The following is a 14,319-nucleotide window of genomic DNA, read 5'->3' on the forward strand; positions in this document are numbered from 1 at the left end:
TAACTACACGCTGGCGTTAGAAGCATTGGAACGCTAAGTCTGACAGTGAAATTGTAGATATTTTCCTGTGTGCGGCAAGATTCCTTGCGAGACGAACAATAAATCTGGTAAGACTTGTCAGAAGGCCAAAATGGCAATGAGTGACCGGCCTCTACACGTTGTAATACAGTACGTGTCAACTCAATGTAAATGACATAAACGCATTGTGACGTGAATGTGTAAACAAGCAGTACCAGATGACGTGGGTGCGCCTCTGCTACCACGAGTACATCTCATTTGCTCTCAGTCTTAAGCAAAGAGTCTCGTAGCTTTCTTTGGATGACGTCGCATGCGCATAAGTCTGACGGTTAAATATGCAAGCTCTTTTCTTTCACATGCATGCTCTATGGTGGCATATGTGAGCAGGTTTTACAGCGGATATTCATGTCCACGGCTTGATAACGACAACGCTCGCTAAGCACAGCTGCCGCTGTAGTGGCAGCGCTCATGGTTGCAGCTCTAAAGATTACATAATTGCGCGTAGTGTTTACGTGGTTTCTGGTGATGGACTCAATATTCTGTTCATTTGATTCTCTTTGTCCTGTGACTACCACCTATTGCAATTAACGAGCCATGTTAGACACAATAGGCGGGGTATTCGTTCCTTCAACCAAAATACTGTACTAGTTGAGCGTTGAGGTCCCTCTACAGTGTCTACACTCTTGATGACCTTAAAGGTTTGTTACGGGTTACGCGAAATATGGCAGCTGCTATTTGAAGTACAGAAACCAAGCGCTTAATTTTATTCCCACTGTGAATGCTGATAGATATAGCTTTAAGATTATTATCAGGTTCCTGGCCTGGCTACCCATGTCGTTACGCGTTTCAACTTTACATATAGTGCTGCGTGGACTGGTGCGAGGCTTTACCGCGGCGTGCCCCCAGGTGCGAATGAAGCTAACTTTGAAGTCACTGCGGTGTGCTGTGACGCTTCGCATTCCTTTCAGTGAAACGGACAACAAATTTCTGTTTGATCTTCATTTAATCCCACACGTACATCGAGTACAGTAATATGCGTTTTATTATGTGAACGCTATACTGAGGCAGAATTCACTTCCGCAACGCTTCCTCACTGTCTTAACGTGAAGCAAGCGCTGTCCGCCGTGCAAAGACACAGCATTATTTCTTTTATTCGCCTCTCTCTATTTCTCTCTGTTATCCAAGCACGTCTACAGAGAGAATTTCCCAAAGAGTACGCGTCGTTCAAGAGCGCAAAAGTGCGGATTGGCGAGAAAAAAAAAATGAAGTGAAAGAAGAGTGACGAGCAGAACGCAACGTAAATTTTGCATGCAACGCGCCACTTCGCTGTCAGCGTAGCATTCTAAGAAATCATCGTGCGGACCGTGCGTAGACGTTATGTAGGCTCTCTGCACAGAGCAAAATGCATACATTGGCACCGCCACTTGGAAAGCGGCAGCTCGCGGTTGCGCAAGTCTGGCACTATATACCACCGAAGAGCCAAGGCCTGCTTCCGTAGAAGAGGAAGCGCGCGCAAAAGAAATGGGACTAGGCAAATGGCGTAGGCAGACGTGTGTAGCCAGGAGGCACAGCCGATGTCCGCGGACCAGAGAGTCGATGCGACGCAGCTCGCAGCTCGATACACACGAGCGCCTCGAGTGCCTTCTCTCGGAGCAGATTTTACTGGCTGGAAGCACGATCGATACGCACATTTCCTTCACTTTCTTCTCGAGACCGCCTTCGGCGTCTTCACGGACTTCCTTTCTTTTCTTTTTATTTTACTTTCTACCTCCTTCCAGTCAATTCTGTCTTCTCCAGGCCATCTATATTCAAGCCTTGCTGACAGTCGCAAAAGAAAACAAGCGTCAGAAAATTTGCCTTGACCACTTTTTTTATTATGCAAAAAGCAAAACAAATCTCGAATCACTCTTTAAAACAGGGGACAGAAGAAATATAAAAAAAAACGCCGATAAAAGCATGTACTCCTTTCTTTTTTCCTCTCTACCATGCATGAACCCGTAGCTGCGTTTTCAGGCACTTTTTCTCTCACTCTCATCTCGCTTTGACAAACAGGGATAAAAACATGAAAAGATGTACAAAAGTAATGCTGCGCTAGAATGATGGGTGAAACGAAATTTCGCCATCACCGGCAAGCCTTTGTCGAAATTATGTTTTACGCGATTGTGCTTCGTTAAATTCGCATTATAAGCCTCTCCTTTTCGGCAATTTCACACTCACCTTTATTGGCTGTCGTCAAAGGCTTTAGTGCTTTTTCAGAAACCACGCAGTCAAGAAATGCTTGACAAGGCTGCATTCTCCAAACGCGCTCCGTTCAATCATTTATGTTATTAAGTCTGCCATGTCCTCCAAACATACAGAGTGCAATAGACAACGCGTCAGGTAGGTCCAAGAAACGAATCAGGGTTCGCGCGTCTGCTTTTATTCAGCCTCGACTTTATAGCTCCGAAGTCTGCCGTGCTCTCGCGAGTTATAAATGAAGTCCTGTCTTCCATGCAGGATTGCTTGACAGCGGTGCTTTTATACGAGACATAACTGTGCGTTACTGAGATTACATGAAGGCGGTGACGGTCAGACGCGACTCCGAGATGCACGAAATAATGTACAATTCACCATGCCACAGCCCTCGCATCAAAATCGAAAGAAAGTTATGCTTCTGTAACAATAATGACACAATTCTGTCTTCGTAATCATTATTTGCAAACAGTACGTAAAAGCAGTAAATTCTGTCGCCTGCTTTTACTTTGCGGAGCGTATTCTGGCAAAGCTATTTTGAGAACGACTAATGAGTAGTCAGCCGGCACACAAAGTATCCAGAAAATTTCACGACAATATTCGTCTTTTCATACATAGTGCACAGGTTATTGGTACAATTTGATTAGATTTGTAACGACCTTATTAAGCGCAATAAATTGCATCAAGCACAATGAACATCAATAGCATCTGCAAAACTACTTGCGATGGCCATGGCTGTTCGTGTTATTGTAGACGGTCCCCTTACAGACGATGGCCTGAACCGCATTTATCATATCGATGAGCTTAGCCTCTAAAGAGCCGATGTTTTCATGTTCGCTGTGTCGAGGATAAATTCAATATTTCGGAGTGATTAGGTTGATTTCTCGGTACAAAGCTTGCCAACGAAGACAACCGACTCCGTATGCCATCTTCTTCTTTCTGAGGTTTGACGTGACAAAGCCAGTTCCAGACTCCGTATGCCATACATAACTGTGGGGGAGCGCATGTGCGATCGAAAGATGACTAACTGACGAACTCGCGCGAACAGGATCGCATTACGTACTTTAAAGTGTCGTGTGTTTTCGAGCTTTATTATGTAAATCTATTACCTTTTGGATTGTCTTATGGTGCATAATTCTTCAAAGCCATCATTTAAAGAAAGTGGTCAGTAATAACTATAGTGATGTGTAATGTATTTCAGCGTGAATTGCATTTCTTATGCTCAAGAATGCTTTGCATCGTGTGCATAGTGAACAATTGTGACATCACCTCTTCAAACAAAGAGGGGTGCTGTAATCTAGAAATGGATTAAATAACGTATTCTATGCTGCGCCTTTCGTTCCAGAAACGTCGTACAAGGCCGCATGGGGATCACCATCTCCAACTCAAGCACAAGGTGAGTACAAGTTAATTTACTCTTATTCACACATTATGGCGTTACGTAAAGGTTTTGCGCGTGTCACTTTTCAAAAACTAACGAAAAAAAAAAGACAGCTTTGACCTGCGTCTCCCTGATGTTAACAAATGTAACTCGCAACGTGAGTCAAAGTAATTACAAGCATGCAAGCTTCTCCTTCACAAAAAAAACAACAACTTTTTTTTTTCTTTCGCGCTATTTTACGTATATCATTGTCATCAGGTATAATAAGCATTTTCGCCATGAAACTTCATTTTAGCCCCATTGAACAGTAGTCCAGTATACTTCCACATGAATTCTATGAAAAATATACAATAGATACCGAATTCAATACCTTCAAGGGCTTTCGTGAATTATACATATAAACATGCCTACGTTTTGCACTGGTAGTTCTCCCTCGGAGACGCTTGTGCATTCATCTTCAGTAGATTTTGTTTACTTTTCGTTTTGTTTCGTTGTCGTATTTTCACTCTATGAGTACTCAAACTTTAGCAGATCTACCCCCATTACCGCTACGTATATCTGCGTTTTCGTTTTCTTGCTGTATGTTTATCCGAACGTACGCTGTTGTTGTTGTAGTAGCTAATATTCAAGTCTATACTTCTGTACACTGCTGTGAAACCTTGGGGGCAGCCGCCTCGTCAAGATGCTGTAGGTAACTGCTATTATGCTGCTGTTCCTTTCTTTTGATGAAGGAAAATAAACATGACTGAACTGCGGAGAACGTGATGAACGTTGCAGGATTGGCACATGCGTTACCCTTGTAAAGGCGAGGTGCTACAACTATAATTGCAGTCCCAATGTCTTGGTATACGGTCTGACTTCGAATGAAGTTAATTAGTTGTAATCAGAGTACGTGAGTTACAGCGTATACGTGAATTACATGTGACTGGCTGGCTGAGCCTTCAGTGTGACAGTCCGCAGACACGTAGATGGTTACCGCATCACGGATTTCCCTCTTATTGCGTGTTGTTTTTGTGTTTTCATGTGTCTCAGAATCAGTGTAAATGAAGTGTGCGGGCTCTGCCTACGAGAAATATGTGACAATTCTCTCTTTCTTTATTTCCTTCCTATCTTCCTTCCTTCCTTCTTTCTTTCTTTATCTGTGGTCCCTGGCCCATACTCGCATATCCAATGCGGATATGCGCCACACGTGATTTTCTTATCGTTAGTCGTGACGTAACTGACGACCATGTGATGTTATTGATGTCATGACCTATAGTCATGTTAGTCATACATTCGTACCCTGGTATGCCAATTTTGGTACATACCAAGTGAACGAGACGCCATAAAACGATACGCCACAAGATTGTTGCCTACTTCCGGTGTACACGGACGCGATCTCCTGGAACCTAGCCCTTAACAGCTTCGCAGTAATAACTGACCAAAAGGAATTAAGCTGTGAGCGGATTTTAGCTGTCGTGGCTCTCTTTCAGAGTACAAGTATAGGCAAACTCTCGCTTCACCTGTGCTGGTAAGAAACAGAAGGGGCTGCATTTGAGCAACATTTTTTTAAAACTTTGTAGGCGTTTGCGGTATAGCATTATACAGGAAAGTTTCTGACAGCACCATGCAGACATGCAGCACCGTTTGTTCCTCTTCAATGTGGCAGCAGTTATCATTCGTCACAGCAATTACCTTCAGACGAGGTGCTTCGACGAGTGTGTAGCCAAAACTAGCCAATTTTCAGATACTTTCTGAGGCTAAGTCTAGCCACCAAAGACGTCTTACGCGCCTGCTTTTACATCGTACAGTACGTAACCGCACAAGACCACGTGAAACCGATGGGCATGAACTAGTCTGTGAAATAGAGAGAATATGAATGGATAAAGATATATTGGGTGGTTGGGTGAAAAAGCGTATGGTTGGCGACCGTACACAGAAGAAAGGGCAGGAAAGAAGAGTAATATAAGAGAGCAAAACTGCGGATAAAATCCTAAATCTTATTCATGGCGGGTAAAAAATACGCGGTCAAAAGAACAAAATACACCACCTTCCTTTCCAGCCTTAGTCAGTCAGTGGAATATCTGAAAGAAAAAAGTTAAGCACCCCAATCAAGTCATGCATCTGTCTTTACGACATCAAGCTTAACGTTCTCAGTGAGCAGAGCACCTAAAGCACCTTTTCAGTACCGGTGTTTTTCGTCCTTTAGAGAAGCACACAAGAACACCTAAATTTCTCTCGTGCATAGTGCCCATCAACTAGCGTCGGATATTACCCTAAGGCACAAATAGTGCAGCTCAGCTCCTACGGCGAATGTACGACAAAATGCTTACCTTCAGACCTTGTGGAACAAGTGATCTGAAGGACATGATTTTGCGGCAGCCCAATATTGCCTTAAAGCTTGTTCCGATGGTCTCGCCCCCGAGATTTGATTTTATATTACCCTAGCTCAAAGATAAAGGAAAACAAAAATCAAAGAACCAAGACACGCGGACAAGCGACCAGCTACACAAAGCTTCCCCAGCCCAATCGCGAAAACTAAGACCAAGCTCAGAACACGCTTTCGCTATTCGGAAAAGCAAATCCAACTGTTAAAAAGCGAGCAGACGGGCCGTCGTTGGAATGAGTGCGGGGAAGCCAGCATGCCGGCAAGCGACACGGTTCCATCGGCCGCCGCGCCGCTCGACCGACCAGAAAGTCGCGGCAGCATGTGCGGTCATGTCGACACCTCCAGCGCTCCGCTGTTCCTTCCTTAGCCGAGCCCGCGCTCTTCGATGCGCAGCAACACCGGGAACTGGGCTAGGCAACTTGCAAATTTCACTCCCCATCCTCTCAGCCGAGCGAATTCGAGAAGCGCCAGTGTCATCTGCTTCTCGCTGCAAAACAGTGCGGTTAACTCGCGCCAATTCTGTCGCGCTTCTTTGTGTGCTATCGCTTCGAATTTGTTCACGCCTCTCTTTTCGTTTTGCAAGCTGCTTCGCTCTCCCTCCGCGCGGGCGTAAAAGCCGGCAGTCGGGTCGGGGGTTGCCCGACACAAGCGTGCGCAGTTGTCGCGGTGCCGATAAGCGGGGTCATTGGGAAAAAAGGGAGGGGGACGTGTCCCCGAAGGGTGTCCCGCGGTACTCACCCGACCTGAGCTTTTTGATTACCCGATGTCGTCGCAGCACGCCCGACAAAGCTTGCCACCGCACGTTCATTGACTTTCATGAGGCCGACAGGGGTCGACCCGCAGCCGCGCCTGCTGCGGCGGCGGCGGCAAAAACCCTCCTGGGACGACGTCGGGCGCCAACAAATCGCTGTCACCGCCCAGGACGCCTCTCGCTCGCGCTCCGCTGGACGACCCGGTCGGCGCTGCTCGACTCCGTCCCGTCTCTCCTCCGCTCGATCCGGAGCGTTACACATGCTCCCTTTCATCCAAACCGGCCCGCTCGCCCTCCGCCGAGCTGCTGCTTTTATCGACGCCTGTAAAACTGCTACGGGAACAAGTGACTCGCGGCGGTCGTCGGAATGTTTGGTAATCAATAAGCGCGTCCGCTGAAACGTCAGAGTGTGTTTGACCAGGAAGCTTTTAGTAAGCAGAGTGCGTTTTAACTCCCATAGGATACAAGGATGAGCAGACGGCACAGTGTGCGTTGTGTCCTATAAAATCTGACGTATGGTATCTCAGCGCTGTCTATCAATTATGAGCTTAACTCCTCATGATGTAAACTGTGTAGTCGCAGCTACATCCAAGAACGCCTGGCGTCGACGCGTCTCGTCGCGTACGCGTCAGCGTTGGGAGAATGGTGCCAGCGCGTGTGCCGTCCAGTCATGTCGCATTGCACGTTGGTTCGCCCCAAACATCTTTTTTGGGGAAGTCGACTCATTATGGCCTGTGAGTGTCCCGTGGGCGAGCGCTTGCTATTTCTTATATTTCAGACGCCCACAATTTCAGTTGATTTAATACAAACAAGCTGTTCTCGGATGTCACTGCACCACTTTTTAATTGGATACCTAATTGGTTTACGCAAACGGCTCACATGAAGAGATCAAGCCAAAGGAAACCGCGGGAAGCAGGTGCCGAAACCGAAGCGTTCATAACCTCTGCACTACTTTTCCTCCTCTGCTGAGCAATCATGCCTTGTCGTTACTCAGCTCTTGCTGTTACTCAGAACTGAAAGCTTGTCTACGCCGTCAGGTCACATTCTGGAAGCAGGAAATCTTACTGAACTCATATGTGGCAGTTTCTTCGGGCTCGTTGACCATCATTCCTGGACTGAACGATACACGAGCTAGTTACTGCGCACATAAAAAGGAACAAAACTACACCGATTAAGGCTGAGGTACTTTTCGATTCCAGAGCGGCTCCTGCGCTCGCTGAAAAATTGTATTTGCCTCGTTATCTAAAGAAATCAAAGAGACATAATAACGGTTACACGCATCAGCACAAGTCGCATTATCTCGTATCGAACCAAAATCGCTTTTCTCAGCTTATATATATGAAGAAGGAGGGGGAAAAAAGTCACGAACAATAATTCCTTTTTACGTTCCTGTGAGTTGCGAAATGATGGCACCGTTTGAAGAGCACTAAGACAAATGGTGGCACACACTGCGATGTCATTAATGGGAACATTTCGCGAGACACTAATGGCGGCTTCATGAATGATTTCCCTTAATGATTCTACACAATCACCGCTCTTAATTATTTCGTGCAAAAATCACCCTCTCAGTGTTCATCTTTTACGCATAGGTCCATAATCCTTAAGACATTTGCTTTAATTCGTCTCTTGCGTACACTTTAGATGTGTACTTTTGGCGGACCAATTACGCGTGTCCGTCGATGGAAGCGTTCAGTAAGGGTGGCCTTGTTCATCCTTATAAGAGAGCTTCCGTATACAATTCTAAGCACTTTCCGCAATAGGAGCGCAGGTATGAAACACTTCAGAAGTTGTTGACCTCGCAACTCCTGAAGGTATCCTGCACTGCATGGAATAACTAAAAGAAAGCACAAATGCGGAAGAACGGACTGTTGTATTTTTGTAATTACTATAACTTTCTTTCGCAATTAACTCTTTTTTTATTTCGTGTTCGCTGTAAGCGGAAGCTTTAGCTCGGGCCCAACTCCGATGCCGCCTATTCAAATACATGTGAAACGCAGAAAAGTTTTTATGAGATAACCACTGGTCTGATTTTAATGAGATGTGGCATTTCAGACGGAAAGTTAAATTCTAGTGACTGTTGGAAGCTGAATTTCGATTTAGGGCCTGACATTTTAAAAAGGAATTTTAAAAAATTCGTAAGTTTGAAAAACTAGAAACCCGAAGTTTTGCACCAACAAGAGATATCGCAGTTATGTAAACTGCATTCATTAGATCATGCGAAGCGGACAAATTTGATATGTGAATTTATATCTTACGTGAACTTGTTACGTTGTGTACAAGGGTTTTGCGAGAGCTCTACTCATATATTACTCGTTTTATTGAGAGCCATGTGTAATATATCAATTTTGTCCACTTTAAATGTACTATTAGGTGTAATTCACAAAAAGTTGATATCCCTTATCAATGCTTAGTTACGGAGTTGTAAACATGATAGTTTTGTTTTCTAAGAATTTTCCATTTTTACCAATTTTTAATAAAACATTGACGACATCAATAAAACTTCGCTACCAACAGTCACTAGATTCTAACTTTTTTTTTTAATGCAACAAACCTCATCAAATTTGCATCAGTAGTTGCCGAGGAAACAATTCCTCCTTTCCCATGTATTTAGAAAGGAGCACTCGAGCTAAGCGCGACGATATCTGTAAACGAAAACTTCGACATACGAGTTTGCAGAGGCGGGAATGGCGAATTCGTGCATGTCTGGGGAAAATATACCGCAGTAACTGCAGAAATGTGCCAGCTATTTAGGAAGGAGTAAAACGGGGTTTGTGAATAATGCTCTACAGTCGTCCACATGCTTAACCATAGCGCCCAACACAGGCAGGCTTTGTGAAACACTTCAAGGCTACAAAAATCGGACAGACAATGAATAAAGCTGTCTCATGCACGACGCTGTCACCTATAAACTCACCTCACTTGGCAGGTGTAGGTAGGGTAGTGTGAACTGGGGTCAAAACGAAAGGGTTAGAACGTGCAGAGTGTGGGGAAGAGCCCTGGCACAGATCCTTGCAGTCGTCCCACTGCGCCCACTTAGCAAATTCCAGTAAATCCTGATGTTGCAAATATCGTAAGCAAAAGCGGCTGGTCAGTGGCAAGAAGCTTTCACGAATGAAAAGCCTTGTGAATTCGGGCCCATATATTCACCGAAAATAACCAATAAGGTCGAAGAGAAAAAATTATCCACTCGCAGCGTTCGCAAATAAAATGTCCAGCATGAGCACTGGCTGGAATTTTCTCTTACGAACAATTCTAGCATAAGAGCGTTTTGTGAATACGGGCCCTGTAGCGCTATTGAGGAATTCGCTTAAAACATCGGTGCACACGGTATCTTTACAGATGCTAAGAAAATAATTTATTATTTCCTTCTTTCTCATTGTTGCAACAGTTGCTCTTGCGTTAAAGTTCGTAACTTCGACATGTGTTTTTTGTGCAGTAGAGATGTGCAAGGGTTAATCCTCAGTCCGACGCGAACATTTCTACTCGATGGCTCGTCTACGTCAGCGTTATCCAAACTCAGCCCAACATGATTGCTATGCACGTGCTATGAAGAAATACACGAAAATAAAAAAAAATGTACATCTATATGATATGCAATAATTGTATACTGGAGAGCACTCTTTTCAGCACTACTGGATCAGTTACGTTTGCTTGTTATGCGGAAAGGTGATTTCAGTCCTCCTAGCTGTCGAGACTGCAAGAAAGACAGCAATCACATATCGATCCTGAGACGTGGCACATAAACTTAGAGGTGAGGATCGCGGCGAGCAGAGCGAAAATGAGCTCGGACTAAACCACAGTGACCGTTGAGTTACGTCTTCAAAATATATGAAAAGTGCAATGGCTACAGATATTTCAGGCTATTTGTGAAATAGCTGTTTCACAAACAGCTATATTATAGTTACAGATGTATTTGTAAAATATTATAGCTCACAAAGCTATTTGTTCGTAAGTGCTGTTTGCCATCAGCCGGCTGCCTTCGCTAACAATATCTCAGACATCACGATTGGCTGGCATCTTTTCTTAGGAACAATCTTAGTGCATAATAACTTTTTGTGAATACTGGTCCAGGTGCACGTTTACTGTAACTCTCCATTTAATTGTTCCATTATTTGGTAAACCATACATTTCAATCCTTGAATATTTCGAGGAAAAAAATATACTGACAGACCGTCATTGACGTAAGTGGCACGCAGATTCATTGCATTTATTCGCATTTACTTAAATGACCTTGCGAAGTCGCAGTGCAAACTAATGACGGCAAGGACACTGGGGGACGTGAATCTTGTGATTCTTGGTTCCGTAAAATGTTCTACTTTAATAATGATGCGTGATCATTTGGACCATGACAGTGCGCAGGAAGTGAAGAAGTGAATTCTTTGCTTTGAAAGCATGCCCTGGCATTATGAGGTAATAACTTTAACAAGGCTACATATCTCTGGAAAATATTTAATTTCAGTAGGTTTTCATCACTTCAGCACGTCTTCGTTTGTTGTATTAGAATATAAGCCATAAAAGACAGAATAAAACACAGAAACATTCAAAAGCTGCGGTTTATCAGACTCTGATTCACTTCTTCAGGCTACAATATTGCAACTCGTAATGTTGCAGTAAAGACTGATTGATTGATTGATTGATTGATTGATTGATTGATTGATTGAGCAATTGATTTGTTGATTGGATACCATAAGCCGTTGAATGTGCGCATCCAGAAAATACAGAGAAGCAACTTCGAAAAAAATATTAACATTTTAGCCAAAATACTAAATCCAAGAACCATTACTTGTGGCAACGAGGGCGTTTAAAATGAAGAACACACAAGTACCTACGTGGGAGTCACAAGCTCAAACAACACGTAGGAGTCAAGCAGCGCCTGAAGAAATGGTATAGCAGCCCACCGACTGAGGTCCAAATGAACCTCGCTGGTTTTCTTTTCTGCCAATAGAAGAAATTTTCTTGAGTTGCATTTTTTTTTCTCGCCTCCTCTTTTTCCGGTTCCTTCCGAAGACTGGGTTCTTGCCCGAACGCATGATTGTGTTCGTCATCGGATAGGAGTAACACAAACGCGTATCTCGCATAGACGAATAACAGGCGGACACAAAAAATCCCTCGACGTCTAACCTATTTGCCACTGATTGGGGATGGAGGCCTGTAGTCAGGTGTTCCACGGTGAGCAGACAGAAAATGTAAAGGGGGAAGAAAAAAAAGCAAGAACAAGAATGCAGCGTTCCACGAACAAGGTGGGCAGTCGGACACAGGGATACGAGCGCAAGCGCGCACACGAAAGAGAAGTGCCGACAACTGAGAATCAGGCCGGCGCGCGAAAATGCAATTGCCAGGAGGAGCCAATGCGATTGTTTCCTATCGGCCGCCTTTTCCTGCTGAGACGAGAAGTGAAACGACAATAAGTGCCGGCGCAGAATGCAACGCGTACCAGAACCGACAAGCAGAGCGAGAGGAAGAAAAGCACGTGTAGAAAACATCTAAAGTGCACGGTCAGGCGCCTGCCGGACACTGGCTACAAATAAGTGAGTCAGAATCTGCAGTGTCAGGCGCTGTTGTGCTTCTCTTTGCTGGCGGTGCCCTTGTTAGGGCGGAAAGAACTCCCGCACAATTCAGCGCATTGCGTGTGTACGTGCAAACTCTGCGTGGGTCCGAGCGTGCATGTGCCTATCCTGTTTTCGTTGCATTTGTTGGTGCATTTGTGCGTGTGTGCGTGTGTGTGTGTGTGCGTGTGTGCGTGTGTGTGTGTGTGTGTGTGTGTGTGTGTGTGTGTGTGTGTGTGTGTGTGTGTGTGTGTGTGTGTGTGTGTGTGTGTGTGTGTGTGTGTGTGTGTGTGTGTGTGCGTGCGTGCGTGCGTGCGTGCGTGCGTGCGTGTGTGTGTGTGTGTGTGTGTGTGTGTTTGCGTGTGTATGTGCGTGTGTGCGTGCGTGCGTTCATTCCATTGTACCTTAAACCATAAAGTTGCGCCTATCTGTTTATTCTAGCTTAACAAAGAAAGATGCGCGCAGGAAAATGCATGTGAATTCGGATGGGTACAGCGTAAGGACGCCGACAAAGGTTAAGGTACATTGAAAACGACATGGTGCGAACCGTGTCGTTTTCAATGTACCTTAACATCTGTCCGCGTCCTTCGCGCTGCAGCCATTCGAATATGTACAACCAACTAGCTGATGTCTCCACTTTAGCATGAGAACTCTTTTGGGAAATCACAAAACTAAGTCACATGGGCGACAATGGCGATCTCTTTATGAAATGCAAATACGTCACATCAAAAACATCACTTAGTATCGATTTAACTTTCGAATTCATCAGCACAAAGATGCAAAATACACTACGCAATGCATGTGTAACACATCTCTAACCTTCGCAATAGGTGGCCCAATCGGCAGTGTTTCCCGATATCTGCATCTAATTCTTTCCTGTAAAGCGGGTTCTGCCTTCTTCAAGCGTGCTAAAGGTTGAGCCAACTCAAGAGCGCGTTCTTCGATATTGTGAACGATCATCAGTAAAGGTCTTCATTTTTTACTGGCAGAATTGGCAAGCGGGTGTCCACGAGATAATGAAAGAGGGACAAAAACCAGGTGCCGGAGAGAAAAAAAGAAACTGCCCTTAATTCGTGTACGTGTCAGTGATAGCGAAGTAATCTGCAGCGAATAGCTATGCTATTTGCACTCATTCACGTGCAATCTGACACGCAGAGGCCTTGCATTGCATTGAGGTAACTTGCATTTTGTATGAAATGAGTGACTGCAGCACTTAGGAAGCGATGCAAAAAACAGTGTTAAAATTTTCCGTCTAAGCTGATCAATCGATAAAATTTCTACAAGAGTTGTTGTCCAAACACAGAAAATCCTCGAAGGCGTCCCACGTAATTTGTACATTTACAACATATTGTTGCACGTGGTAACAAACGTTGATACTTTCAGCACTGATGGTGGCGCCTTGTGAGGGCATAAATGTGTCTGTCCCAAGCAGACTTAGTAAGCCTGTACTTCTGAAATACCACGCATTTCACTAGGGTGATATTGGGCGTGCGTGTGCATAGGGGGTTGGGCGGTTATATGACTGGCGGTGGCACCGTTGTGTCTAATATGTTGTTAAGAAACAAGACTACTATGTATATTCACATTATCTTTATTGGAGGCATGGATAAAGTAGTCGTAACTAAAAATGGTTTGTGTAAAATTGAGATGTGACTTTACATTTCATAACAGAAGCTTAACAAGCGCGACAAAGTGGGGTGTACAATTTAACTTTCAGTGAAGCACTCCGACATCTAGCCGTTATTTATCTTTTTCGTAAGAACTTCTCCCTCTAAAGAACAACAATCACTTTCACCGCATTTATATGGGCAGAGTGGGAAGTCATTACAGTTCTCACGTCCTAAAAAATATTGAGAAAAGACGCCCACAACTTCAGTATGAGATTATCGTGCTTTATAGAAACTGAGAATTGAACCGTTGGCTGTTGAACCGCTTCAAATCCTCGGCGTAACCAGTGACTCGTTAGGTTATAAACACATTAAAACTCACTTTCTTTTCTGACCACACAAGAAGCGCAGATATC

General features: G+C 44.4%; 1 protein-coding gene across 1 annotated transcript in view; it reads left to right on the forward strand.

Annotated features, from left to right (window-relative positions):
- Positions 1–14,319, forward strand: part of LOC119436042 (DNA-binding protein D-ETS-3-like) — a 180,946-nt gene that overhangs the window by 131,137 nt on the left and 35,490 nt on the right. Inside the window, exon 5 of the mRNA XM_037702778.2 lies at positions 3,596–3,646. Coding sequence (XP_037558706.1) covers positions 3,596–3,646 — 51 coding nt within the window. The remainder of the gene's footprint in view (positions 1–3,595; positions 3,647–14,319) is intronic.

The sequence above is a fragment of the Dermacentor silvarum genome, chromosome 1 (assembly GCF_013339745.2).
Source record: "Dermacentor silvarum isolate Dsil-2018 chromosome 1, BIME_Dsil_1.4, whole genome shotgun sequence".
NCBI classification, from domain to species: domain Eukaryota; kingdom Metazoa; phylum Arthropoda; class Arachnida; order Ixodida; family Ixodidae; genus Dermacentor; species Dermacentor silvarum.